The sequence below is a fragment of the Rousettus aegyptiacus genome, unplaced genomic scaffold, assembly GCF_014176215.1.
Source record: "Rousettus aegyptiacus isolate mRouAeg1 unplaced genomic scaffold, mRouAeg1.p scaffold_m13_p_9, whole genome shotgun sequence".
Taxonomy (NCBI): domain Eukaryota; kingdom Metazoa; phylum Chordata; class Mammalia; order Chiroptera; family Pteropodidae; genus Rousettus; species Rousettus aegyptiacus.
In genome coordinates, this window is record NW_023416312.1 from 86,949,848 (window position 1) to 86,964,018 (window position 14,171).

Sequence of the window (14,171 nt, forward strand, 5' to 3'; positions counted from 1 at the left end):
TTAATAGTAATGCATTAATATTGGTTCATTGATTATATCAAATGTATCACTCTAACACGTTAATAATAGGGGAAACTGAGTGTGAAGTATGTGGGAACTCTGTTCTAGCTTCCCAACTTTTTCTGTAAATCTAAAAGTTCTAAAAATAATGTAGAAAATGCCATTTTAAAAAAGAGGTAGAGGAACTGTTTAAAACAGAATATAAAGACACATTAACCAATGTAATTTGTGAAGCTTGGTGGGGGCAGCTATAAAAGCCATTCTGGGGACACATGATGAAATATGAAATATTGGATGGTTCATCATTTTCTTAAGTGTGAGAATTGTGCTGTGGTTAAATGAGATGTCCTCACTCTTACAGGGGAGGCATACTGACGTATTTAGGGGTGTTATGATGTAAGAAAGTGATATTATGATGTGATGATAAAGCCTGCAACTTATGGTAAACAGTTTGGGAAAGAAAAAAAAATCACATTTGAGAGAACAGAAACAAAAGGGACAAAATGTTAGGAATGGTGACTCTAAATTAAAGTATATTGGCTCTTATCAAACCATTCTTTTTCATTTTCTGTAAGTTCGAAATTTTTCAATATAAAATTTTAGAAAAAAACATCAGTAGGATTTTAGAATTGGACAAAATGATAGAAAAGGTCATCTGGAAATATAAGCATGCAAGATTAGGAAAAATCCTTAAAATAATAATAGAGGTATGTACTAGCAATGCCAAATAATTAAAAGACTGGTAATTTTTTTGCAACAGATCTAAATATATATGGAAATTCAGTGTATGAATAAGTATGGCTTTTCCAATCATCATGTAACATAGTGTGTAAAAAAAGTTAATAAATGGGATCTGGATAACCAGATAGCTATTTGGGGGAGAAAAATGTTGAATCTTTACCTCATACCTTCTACCTAAATTAATTCCAAATGAATCAAAGATTAAAGGTTAAAAAGAAAACTTAAAAATACTGGGAAAATACATTAAGTTTAAATTTATTCTTAAATGTAAAGAAGGCCTTTCTAAGCAAGGCACAAATCCCAGAAGCCATAAAGACTGACAAGTTTAACTACATAAATGAATGAATGAATGAATGAATGAATAAAACTCAGGAAAATATTATTAAACATATAACAATGTACCAATTTTTATAGCTTACAAAGAGTTCATACAAATCAATAAAAAACAAATCATCTGATAGAAAACAGAACACAGTCATACAGTTCACAGAAAATGAAATATAAAAAACCAATATACATGAAAATGTGTTCCATCTCCTGTATTAAAATGCATTACAGCTTCATAAGATGCAAGATACCATTTATTCACTTTCAGATAACCAAATTTTAAAAAGTTTAGTACCTAGTATTGGCATGGGCCTCATAAAAAATTATTCTTATACATTATATGTGGAAGTGTAACTGGGCAAAGATTTCTGGAGAACAATTTGGCAGTAACTACCGAAATGAAATAAAAAATACCCTTTGACCCAGCAATTCTATTGCTAGGAATGAACCCTGTTGGTATAATCTCATTATATGTACAAGTATGTTCACTGCAATATGGTTTAACAATAGTAAAATGTTTAAACATTTATAACATTCATACATCGGAATACCACAGTCATTAAAAAGAATGAGGTATTTCTATACATACTGATACAGAAAGATCTTATAAGACAGCAAAAAAAGCAAGGTACAGATTGTATGCCATCTTATTCTATTAATGTAAACTTTGTTTAAAGTATATATTTGCTAGTAAATAATTTTTTTTTCCTGAAAGAATATACAAGACACTTTAAACTGGTTACCTTTGGAGAGAGATGTTAGGAATAGGAAGGAAGGGGGGCAATTTCATTTCATACCTTTCTGTACCATTTGATTTTTTTGCTAAGTGCATATATTATCTTTCTTTTTTCCTCTTTAAAGAATATTTGATTAGTAGATCATTTTGAGATATTCCTAGGCAGAATTAAATATCCGATAGTGCAATTTTTAAAAAATACTGCAGATAAGTGCCAAGTTGTGCAAACTAGAACTTCCCCTTGAATTTTCAAGAAACTTCAGATTTGCCTCCTAATGCTTTAACCATGATGTCCTGTTAAGTATAAAGTGGTATAAAGTGACATTTTGTAATGGCAGTTTGGCTATATAATAAATTTGTGATGGAAAGATTAGACACTGCTACTCAAGGACCAAAATTCTTATACCCTAAAGGTCATTTGATAATTTATAAATATAAACGAGATTACACATTATATTTCAACTCCAAAAAACATAAAATAAAATTGCAATAAGACTTTACATATACAGTAAAAAGTATAGTATCCATTGAATTTAGTAAAACAGCATCACATTGGAAAAAAACAGTCATAAAATTAGTTCTTACATTTTTCTGGGGACAGAGAAGCAGAAGAAAATGAGATTAACAGTAAAAAAGAAAAAAAACTACTAAAAACAGGGTGAGGGTAAGACAATCATTTATTTATTAGACAGGGCAAGATCATTTAAAGAGAGAAAACATATTCAAAAGAATGTGTTTAGCTTGGTGTTACAGGCATCAATGCTCACAACAAACAACACTACTGAATACATTGTGGAAATAGGCCACAAACAACCAGGAAGATGCTATCATGCCACTTAAAAAGAAGCTACAGTGCTTAGGAAATAATCATTAGGGAGTTACAGAGCATCAGTCTCCAATTCGCTGATCTGCATTTTCTGCAGCTCAGCCATTAGCCCATAGCATTTGGCTGGTTCCCTGATTATTAAGAAGTGATTCTCCCTATATTTTAGAGAGCCTTCAAACTTCTGCATGTCACTGAATTCACAGTCAACTTCAGGCTGAACTAGCTCACATCATTACATTTTTGGGACTACCCTAGGTAGTCATGGACTGTCTCATAAATAAATTCTGAACATAATTCATTTAGCACTGTTACAATGCACCCAAATCACCTTTAGCTCAATGATACATACTTTTAAAAGACAGCAGAAATTCATTGCAGAAAAGTAAAGAAGAAATTTGGGGAGCTTATTTGGTTCAAGGTACACAGCTGCTAGCGAAGTTAGACATGGCTGAAAACTGCTATGTCAATTGTTTGCCAAATTATTTGGCATCATTTTTAGCTGGACTTTCCTGACTAGGCAGGCAAAGATTTCAATTCTAGAAACTAGCCAAAATATTATAAGTAGTAGTATATCATGAATGCCTAGCTATGAGGAAAGACAATTCAGTATAAGATTAACTGAGAAACCTGTTAGGTATCTGACCTTCTGTCCTTACATCTACTAATTTTACCAACCACTTCCTTTCACAGCAGTCACAGTTCTCAAGATGATAAGTTCTTACTCCACATAGAACAAAACCATATTTGGAAAGCCAGTCATGAAAGACCGGATATTATATGAATCCCTTTATAGTAAATGACCAGAATAGGCAAATCATAGAGACTGAGAGTAGATTAACGGTTACTTGGGGCCAGGAAGCATTGTGGAGAAATGAGATGTGACTGCTAAAGGGTATAGGGATTCTTTTGCAGTGATGATAGTGTTCTCAAATTGGCTGCAGTCATGATTGCACAACTTGTGATGATATTGCAGAACCAGTGAATTGTACCTTTTAAATGAGTGAATTGTAAGGTATGTGAATTATATCTTAATAAAGTCATGAAAACACACCAGTAAAGAAAGACAGCCCCAAGCAAATCAAGTCATACCGAAGGAAATGGTCTACAAGTCTGGTGTAAGGAAATTGTTTCTTGCACACTATTTTGATATCATCATCATTTTAACCTCTGACCACATTTTTAACTCATTTCTAAATTATTTTAGTTAATCGAAAGATTTCTAACTTTGTTCTCCTTAGAGAGCAGAGTCAGTGTTCCACAAACAGACTAGGTTGGCAAAACAAAACAAAACTAAATCGCAATAAAAACCCAATGACAAAATAACCTCCGGCTTTGGTGCGGTGTGTTACTAGGCAGAATAGAAGAGCTGAGGTTCATTTCTAATGAAAAAAATGCTACCAAGCTTAAGGGCATCATATGACTCACCTAAAGCATATTTCCTTTTCAAATCTGCAGTTATTCCTTTTACATCTATACAATTCAACATAAGCAATGTTTTCATACCTGTAGAATTCAATAAAAGCAACGTTCTCTGCAAAGAAATGTTAAGCTTTCTGCAGATCAAAGAGCTAGCCAAATTTCCCTAAAAGTAAAATCACTGTTTCTAAAAAAATTCTACTCTTTATCCTCTTCCTCATCTTCAGCAACATATGATAAAGATGAAAAACTCTAAGCCTGCTACACATCAGAAGCTACAAAACAAACTTCTTAAATTACCTTGATTTTTTTTTAAATTAAAGATATTAGTTCCAAATATTTAGAACATATTTGGCCCAATTCCTTTGAAGTCTACCTTTAATGACAAGTTTATTTTTACTGATTCACTAGTATAGTACACAACAAAATAAGAGACTTTGAATAAATTAAACTGGCTAATGACAAGTAATCAGTTTTCCTCAGTGATTACTAGCCTTCTACATAGGCAGGATAATTAAATCACGAATGGTCTTTCTGGTCTATCTTCAACTATTATTACACTACATAACCAATTAGGGAATTTTTTACAGATAGATGAAGAATGCACAAGTAGCTTTACAGCATGTTGACTTCGTTAAAAATATTTGTTAGGATAAAGAATTCTGGATGCAAAAATTACTCACTGTACATAGAACCCCAGAGAAATGATGAAATAAGACAGCTGATGTTAGAAGGTATATGGGAGTTGGGTGGGGTGAGAAGTAATGGATAAATTAAAAACTGACAAGTATCTGCCGAAGCAGAGCTACTTTTTAGGAGGCATAAGAAAAATTGATGTCACTTTTTAAAAATTTCTTTAGAGAAGTCCATTTGTTGTTAAGAACTGAAGACCATTTTTCTATCATTCATGCTGCTAAATGCAGTAGTCACGCTTATTTCCAAAAGGATCCTAAAAACTGTAGTGCAAAAGAAATCTAAGAAAATAAATAATTACAAAACCATCAACATTTTCAAAAAATGTGTTCAAAACAGTGACTTTTACAAAAGATGTGAATTTGTTTCAAATGAAAAAAGGAATTCTCATTATGAAGATCAAAGACTCCTTTCACAGATAATTTATACTGCATCAATGATTTAAAGGTGTACAAACAATGGCCATAGACTTTTTAAATTATATCTAAAAGATCAATATAAATACTTATGGAGGGGGGAGTGTTTTATACCCCAAACTCCAATATCTCATCTCTGTGTCCTGTCCTGATATTATGATTTGTAAAAATCTTAACGACGCAATGATTCAAGTTTTCGTAACTTCAACGATGTGTTAGAGGACAATGCATCTTGGTTTGAAGAATTTGTTGTATCCGAAGGCCGGAACAGTACTCTACCACGATGATTAAATACATAAAATGAAGGGTGATTCCTTAATGTGTCAAATGTCCTTTAAAAAAAAGCATCAATTTTAGATAAACCATATAAAAGCCTATTTGAAAATAAGCAGGCTTCTGATGAATTATGAATTTACTATGGGTTATATTTTAAACTAAGTTTAAATCCATGAAATTATACTGTATCTCGTTTTTTCCATATAAGGAAAATAATAAACTTAGAAAAGCAACAGAGAGCCCTTGAATTTTTTTATTCGGCCATTCCTTCCAGTGTCTATGACTAACACAAATAATTGCTCAACTTTAATCACCTCTGTAGATCTAACACCAGCCCACGACAAACAGTCTTTTTTTTTAAAAAACCAACAGAGATTGTACCTTTGATTATTTTCATTTGACGCTCACTATTCAAGCCCTATGATCATTTCACAGATCTGTTTTCCAAGAATCTTTCAAGTACAATGAAAAAATTCCTTTGGCCCTTGTGTACCTGCTGTTGTCCAAACTCGTATATTTTGCTATCACCTACTAAATTAATATATTTTGCTACCACATACTTAATGTAATTCTGTTTTACTTCTTTCTTTACTGGCCCCTTGCCTGTAATTCTTAGTAGACTCTTTGTAAGAGCAGTAGTGGGTGGTGATAGTGGAGCATCCTTTCTTTTCCAGTGGGAGATAGTCTAAAAAAGTTCTTTTTAGACTACATGTACGTAGGTGTATGGCTTTTAGTTGGTGTGTTTTTAAATATTATTTTCCTGGAAAAAAGAATTCCTCCTCTGATAAAAACTCAAGTCTCAGAGTCGGCCCACCTAAAATTCCAAGCATTCTCCCACATAAAACAGGAAGCCTGAGATGCGTCTATCTACAATATAAACTAAAAAGTAAAAGTAAAAAGAGGGTATGTTTCCTCTAACACATAAATGTTTATTGTGAATCCTCATAAGGAAATACTGTAAAGGGTTAAATTTTCCAGGACCAAGAAAGTGGATAAAGTCCAGAGATGGAATTAAATAAAGCTAAAAGATGACTTTACGAAAGTAAGAAATATGGAAAATAAAAGCAAGCAAAGCTCAGAAAAATAGCTTAGAAAAAGTACAGGAGAAAAAAGAAAGCAGAGTAACAAATATATTTTAATTCAGGGGTAGAAAAGGACCTGAGAGTAGTTTATGTAATAGACTAGGTTCAAGTGATAGAGGAAACAGAAAACCCCTTATTCTTCCCAAGACTAAGCTGGAACAAGAGGATAAAAAGAATCAAAAGGAAGGGAGAGGGGAGGTAAGGAAAGAGAGGGAAGCAAAGAGAGTAAAAGAGAGGGAGGGAAGGAAAGGGAGGGAAGGAAAGGGAGGGGGGGGGAGGGAGGGAAGGAGGGAAGGAGGGAGGGAGGGAAGGAGGGAAGGAGGGAAGGAGGGAAGGAAGGAAGGAAGGAAGGAAGGAAGGAAGGAAGGAAGGAAGGAAGGAAGGAAGGAAGGAAGGAAGGAAAAACTTTCTGAGGGAATATCTTCCTATATATCTATTTCCATCCAACCAACCAATAATTTTAAGCAACCATAATACAACATCTTATTCTAATTTCGATGATCTATCGCTCAACATCCATTCTTCCTATCATATCAAACACCGTCTCAATATTTTTACTTCATTACTCATACTGTATAATCAAAATATAAAAACGAAACCAACTTTTCTGTACCAGAACACATACATTTAAAATTATGTAAATGAAGTAAAAACCCCTAAGAAATTAAATGCCTACAAAAAGGGAAAGACTTACTTATTTTTTAGTTCTGAAGTAGCATCCATGTCTTTAAATTCCCCTGCAATATGAACTATACCATAGCAGGTAACTGCAAAGGCCAGAAGTGTCTGAAGAACTATCTGTGAGTATAAAGATTGAGGTTACTAAATAACATACAAATATCATAAAAATATACAAATTTCTCTCCATCTCTTTTTAGCCTTTAACAGGTATTTCTTGCTGATCCTATCAAGGAATCAATTCTCATTTTAAATGATCTGAACTTCAACACAATAAAATCTATAAATTGGCTGCAAAAATAGTTGTGGGTTTTGTTCAAATAGCAGAAACAGGTACTGAGCCATTCAGCTTAAGAAACAGAACATAACCAGTACCTTTCAAGTCCTATGTGTCCCTCTGTAATTATATCCTTAACTCTCTCTTTCAAAGTTAGCTATTGTTCCAAATTATGTATTAATCAGTTCTTTGCTTTTCTTTATAACTTTTGCTAGCTATGTATGTACCTCTAAAACATATATTGCTTACTTTTCCCTATTTTGAACTTTTTCATGGGATTCATCCCTGTTACAGTATACAGTTGTAGTCTGTTTATTTTCATTGTGTTTTGTATTTCATTATATGAAAATACCACAACATATCCATTTCACTGTTGATGGTTATGTAGGCTGTTTCCTGTGTGTTACTTTTACAATGTCAATATGGATATCCCTGTGTATGTCTCTTGGTGCATGGGAGTAGAATCACTGGTGTAGAGTATATGCATGTTCAACTTTATTAGGTAATATTAAACTTATTTCCAAAAAGGTTGTGCAAGCAAAAACTTGCAATGCTTGATATTAACCAACACAGGATTACAGGCATATTTTCTTTTCTTGATTGTGATTTTCTGTTTTTCAAATTTTCCAATTTGTAAACAGAAGAAATTTATTTTAAATCAATATAAATGAATGTGTGTGTATCTACAAAGCAAAGGTGATGGGAGAATGAATTAATAACCACATCTACCATAGCTTTAATCATAGACAACTGAAGTCAAAATAAGCCACAAGCTGTTACTCTAACTTTATAAATTAAATTCTAATGTCATATGTTATACCAGTTTACATTCCTACCAAGTATACCAAAGTCTAGTTCATATGATGCAGTCATAGGTACCATTAACAAGAATGTGGTAAATCTGAGTCATCATGAAAATATATCAAGATAAATTAAGTAATAAAAATCTAATTATAAAACTATACATATATACAAAAATGTATAACACCATTTCTAAAGAAAAATTCTGAGTGTTTTGGTTAGGTAAAACTACACGGACATAAATAAAGATAATGTTGTTTATGCACAAGAAGAAAACTGAACTACTACTAGTACGCTCCAAACTATTCAGAATAGAAGTGCTGAGCAGTGGGGGGTCAGTTTTTGTGTTGTTGGGTTTTCTTTGTTTTTGTTTTCTTGGTTTGGGGTCAGTTTTACTTTTTACAGTTACTGATTGATTCTATTACAAAGAGCTTACTATTTTATAATTTAAAATTCAATAAAAATAAAAATTGAGTGAAGCTCACATATCATTTTAGCTTAAAAAATATTTCCTTGATTTTTAGTTTTATCAACTATGTTTATGTCCCTAAACAATACTTTGTTAGTTTTGCTTGTTCTTAAACTTTATATAAAAAGGAACTTTTCAAAAAAATAAAGTCAAATAATCAACTTTTTAAAGTCCATCTCAGACTATGGACAGAGTGACTTCTAGAAAGACTATTTAAACTACAGTTCTAGAAACCAAACAGAAATCTCTTGTTTCCAAATCTTTGTGTTTTACAATGAGTGACAAAAAGAGTACAGATGCAATTTCATGTCTAGGAAGTTTTAAGAGAATAAAAACCAGTAAAAAATATTGTAAGTAACATGGCTAATTTTTAAAATATATATTAATGGAATATAAATGATCAACTTACATCTATTGGCAGTGATTCATCTTCCTTTTCTGTTAATCGCATATAAGAACGATCTATAAACCAGAAGCATACCATTATGGAAATTGTAGTCCATTTTTCTTTCTTAAAATGCACGCAAATCAATATACCAAAGAAGCAGCTGACTTATATGCTACATAAAGTAATGCAAATTCTAGATTCCTCAAAAACCTCTATCTTCTGTCAGCCTGACTTTGAACTGTTTTATTCTCATCATGACCTGCTTTGTCACCTTATAAAACAGGGTAAGAGTGACAAGTTAATTGTGAGCAAGAAATACCTAAACATAATTTTTCTTTCATTACTATAGGAAAACTAGAATTCTCTGAAACAGAACCATTTCTTACACTAACTGGTCACAGAAATCACATTTAAAGATTAATAAGCCTACAGAAAATCTCAACTCTGAAAGAACACCACCACCACATAGAATTGGTATGAAAATGTTTTTCCTGAGAATATGCTGGGGCAGTAGTAGAACAGGAAAAATCTAGGACATCAATTTCTGCCTCTGTGATTAAATTATAATGCTGCTGCCTCCTTAGGCTCAGGAAGCACCAAGGTATGAAGGGAAAAAAAAATCAGGATTTGGAAGCTGATAGGCCTAGATCATAAAACCAGCTCCTCAACTTACTGTAACTGACATTATTTTATTTAATGTAATGTAACATGTATCTCAATTTCAGAACGTTAAAATGGAGGAGTGGGAGGGTAAGTGTCTTAGAATTAAAGAAATACAGTATCTTCTCACTGCCTAAATTTCTGCAACAGTAAAATGGGAATAATGTGGGGATTAAATGAAATATGTGATAGGCACTCTGCCATAATAAAGTTCCTTACCACTGTATGTTATCTGCTGCCACAATCTGACATGACACAATTAGCCTCAAAGGTTAATATTAGTCTTTCCAACTGAGGATTATAAAGAGGTCCCACTGCAGTGACAAATGTCACAAGGCATTTTCATCTCACTGGAAACATAAAAACACAAAATCCTAATTCTTGAGAAACCTTGCACAATCCCTAGTCAATAATACATTGTGAAAAAAAAACAACAAAAAATTGTTTTGAGTGAACGTGTATTGACTCAAAAGAAAATGTGTTTAGAGACATTTCTGAAGTTTTCTCTTACAAGGTTTATCACAAGTGTAAAAGAAAAATCAAACCAATACCAAAAATAGGTTTTGGCTAACTTCATCCTGTCTGTTCAGTTCCCAGCTAGCTTTCTTCTCTGCATGAAGCCTAATCTGACTCTAACATTGCCTTTAACCAGGCATCTACTCATCTGTAAAACTAAGAGGTTGGTCTTCAATGGTCTTGCTCTAGTACCTTAAAATTTTACAGCTGAAGCCCATTGTAGAAAATGCCGAAGCACTCCACAGAATCCTACCCTCCCCTATAGGGCAGCGCTTCTCAAAAGTAATGTGAACACAAAACACCTGGAGATCTTATTGAAATGCAGATTCGGATTCCACAGATCTGGGGCGGGCATTTCTAACAAGCTCCCAGGTGATTACAACTGTTGACCTCACTTGAACCGCAAGGCTGGCTCTAGGACTACCACAGTCTCCATGTATCTTTACATACTTTCAGCATAGCATCTATCACTTTTCTGTAATTATTTCTTGATCCATTTGTTTCTCCACTTGACTTTGAACTCCCTTAGGGTGTCACTGTACCTCTAGCACCTAAGCACAGCGTCATTTCAAACAATTCACCAGGACTGAATTTTATAAGGCAGTGTAGCACATAGACTCTAGAGTCAAACTGCTTGTCTTTAAATCCTGGTCCTGCTGTTTCTCATCTCCGTAATTGCGTGCACGTTTCTTAGCTGTGTGTCTCAATTTCTTCATCTTTCAAACACGATAATAAGATATGATAGCTACCTCACAGGACTTTTGGTAGGACTGAATTATATAATGTATGTAACGTGCTTGGTTCAGTCCCTGGCACTTGGTAAGCACTTAATAATGTTAGCTATTATTATTATTTTATTATTATTATTATTATTATTATTATTATTATTATTAAAGATTGGAGTTTTAGAGAAACCAGCACAGAACAGAGACTGGGGAAACATGACAACTAAACGCAATGTGATACTCTGGATTGATTCCTAGAACAGAAAGAAGACTTTGATGGAAAAACTAGTGAGATCCAAATAAAAGCTAGACTTTAGTTATTAGTAATGTACCAGTGTCAGTTTCTTAGTTGTGACAACATACCATGGTAATGTTAAGATGTTACCTACAATGGAAACTGGGTGAGGGGTATATAGGAACTCTCCGTAGTATCTTTGCAACTTTTCTGTAAATTGAAAACTTCTAAATTAAAATTTATTTTTAAAATAAGTTGCATTTCCTTCAGACAATGTCATAACACATGTATGTATTAGTAGTAGTTACAATAATTGAATTATTTTAGTTATAATGAAACAAAAGGTTTTAACTTGAAAAATATTGGAGCTTAGAAGGAATTCACATTTCATTTTCTACTTCATTCCTGAAGATGAAAAGTAATCTAGCAACTAAAGGAGTAAAGTTCAAGTTTGAATTTATTTACTTCATTCAACGAATTTATTGAGTACCTATGGTGGGGGAAATTGTGCTAGGCACTAAGATTACAGCAATAAACAAACAATATACATTGTCCCTGCCCTCATGAGCTCTATAGGCTAGGACAGGGGTCCGCCAACTTTACCTGTAAATGGCGAGATAATAAATATTTTAGGTTTTTGCAAGCTATACTGTATCACAACTACACACAACTCTGCCTTTAGAAAGCAGCCAGACAATACTTAAATGAATGGGTGTTGACTGTGTGACAATAAAACTTCATTGATGGACACTGAAACTTGGATTTTATATAATTGTCATGGATCATAAGATATTCTTTTGCTTTATTCCCCCAACAAATTAAAAATGTAAAAAATTATTAGCTAAATATGAAAACAGAAGGGAGGCTGCATTTGGCCCACATGCCAGAATTTGCTGACCCTTGGTCTAGGAGAGAAGGAAGATGTTAAAACAGACCAGCTGTCTCAAGACTGCACTGTATCTTCTGCTGGACTCCAACTTTCTTCTTGATGATACAATTTTATCTGTATGATAAAGTACTTCTACTCTTTCTTTCATTTAAACTTCTCAGCCACTCTGTGACATAGAAAGGGCAGGAATTAAAATCCACCTCAATGAAGCCTCAGAGAAGGAACACGGCTTGCCCAAGGTCACAGATTTAGCGGCAAAGCAAGTTTTTAATAACTGGCCCTCCAGACTACCAGTCCAGCGTTCTTTCCCGTGGCCCTCAATGAGGCGAACAGTCACTTAGCTTTTCAGTCACCGTCTGAACAGCCCAGGAGTGCCCAAGATACTGTCCACCTAGTTGTCATGGGACCACGAGCATCCGAGGTCTTCAATATGACACTTTGCCTGGTCAGCCCTACGCTGGATCTGACATCACCTGCCCTGGATTCCCAGATAGACTCTCTCTTTGCCCACCCTGCAGCCCGCCACTCCCGCTCTGAGCCCTCTCCCAGACACCCCCTTCTAATGTTGCTTCGAACTTTCACCGAGGAGCCCCACACTGCTTTTCATAATCACCCCAAACTCTAAGGTCTTGAATGACCCTTCCTGGGACACTTGGTCTGACACTTCCTCTGGGATGCGCCCACACACCGCCCCTGGAGTGCAGCACAGGAGCAATCCGTGCATCCCTCAGGCACTTACGCTGCGCAGCGGAAAAGGCCGCGTGGGCTAGGGCAAAGAGGCCGATGCCCACTAGCCCCTTCCACAGCGACGGCGCCATGATTCCGGACGAGTAGCAGCCCAACAAAAGCAGTGAAGGGCAGCGAAGCAGTTCCCTCTTCCACAGGCGGGTGTATGCGCAGCGCAGAGAGATGACGTCACTGGACCCTGATTGCGAAGTGCTCGCAGAGATGGAAAAAAACCGAAGAACCTTGAGAAAGCGGAAACAAGAATGTCGGGAAGAAAGGAAAAGCACACTGAAAAAGGTTCACGAGTGCCCGCGAGGGGAGTCTGCGCTGCGCTGCCTCTAGGAGGGACGGAGCTGAGCGGTGGGTAAAAGGAGAGGCGAGAACGGACCAATGGGGGAGCGGAGAGGAAGGGCGCCAGCAAATGAGCGTGGGCCGCGGGGCAAGGGGCGGGGCCTGCAGAGAGGCCCGGGTAGGGCAGAGCAGCTGCAGGCTGGAGGGGGTGGTCAAAGGCCTTCGGTGGTGGTTTTCTGTCCCCAGCAGGGGATTTTCATTTGTTTGTTTGGCTTTTCCTTCAAGCTGTGTCCTTTGTTTTCTGTTGACTTTTCCTATGCATCAGCCCTTTGGGAACCGGCACTACGGAAGGAGACAGTACTGTGAAAGCAGAGGCGGGTGGGGTGCAAAGGAAAACAGCCTGGGATTTGCAGCCCTAAACACGTGTCACGCTCTAGGGGATCCTCAGCTAAAGTTAGCTCCCTTCTGCTTACCTTCAAAAGGTCTTTACGAAGGATTCACGCCCAAAGGGATGTAACGCAGCGGGAGTGTTTTGTCATGAAGAAAACCAGTTTACATTAGGGAGAAATGAAAGGGGAGGAATAAAAGGATGGTAACAATTCAGGCCCATCTTATCTCTGTCTCTGTGTCTCTCAGTTTGTCTCTCTGATTAGAATAAAATGTACTCTCCTTTCTCGATTTTTCTTTATTTCTTTATTCCCTAAAATGTAGACATTCGACAGTGAGGTTCTCCCCTTGACCTCTTTTCACTCTGCTATTTTGCAATTTCACCTATTCATTCCCACAGCTTCAGCCATCGGAGACATTACAACGGTTCCAAATTAACATCGCTATCACAAATGTCTCTGCTCAGCTCCAGACGTGCATTTCCGATTACCTGCTGGACATTTATTTCTATCCCGTGGCACTTCAAACTTAATATGTCTAAAACGGATTTCATCCTTTTTTCCAAACTCTGCACCAACTCCTCCAGTGCCCCCTGACTGGCACAGGGTTGTAAACT

At 35.7% G+C, this 14,171-nt stretch overlaps 1 protein-coding gene across 1 annotated transcript; it reads right to left on the reverse strand.

Annotated features, from left to right (window-relative positions):
* Positions 1-980: 980 nt before the first annotated feature.
* MMGT1 (membrane magnesium transporter 1) lies at positions 981-13,225 on the reverse strand. The gene is made up of 4 exons (XM_016127514.2): positions 12,891-13,225; positions 9,148-9,200; positions 7,208-7,311; positions 981-5,487 (listed from the first exon to the last, which is right to left on the reverse strand). Exons 1-4 carry the CDS (start codon positions 12,967-12,969, stop codon positions 5,328-5,330), a joined length of 396 nt encoding a protein of 131 aa, XP_015983000.1. The 5' UTR covers positions 12,970-13,225; the 3' UTR covers positions 981-5,327.
* Positions 13,226-14,171: the final 946 nt, after the last annotated feature.

Coding starts and splice junctions, on each gene's coding strand:
- MMGT1 (XM_016127514.2), bottom strand. CDS start 12,969: ATGGCGCCGTCGCTGTGGAAGGGGCTAGTGGGCATCGGCCTCTTTGCC. Junction 9,201..12,890: donor GGCCTTTTCCGCTGCGCAGC/GTAAGTGCCTGA, acceptor TCTGGTTTATAG/ATCGTTCTTATATGCGATTA. Junction 7,312..9,147: donor ATGAATCACTGCCAATAGAT/GTAAGTTGATCA, acceptor TTATACTCACAG/ATAGTTCTTCAGACACTTCT.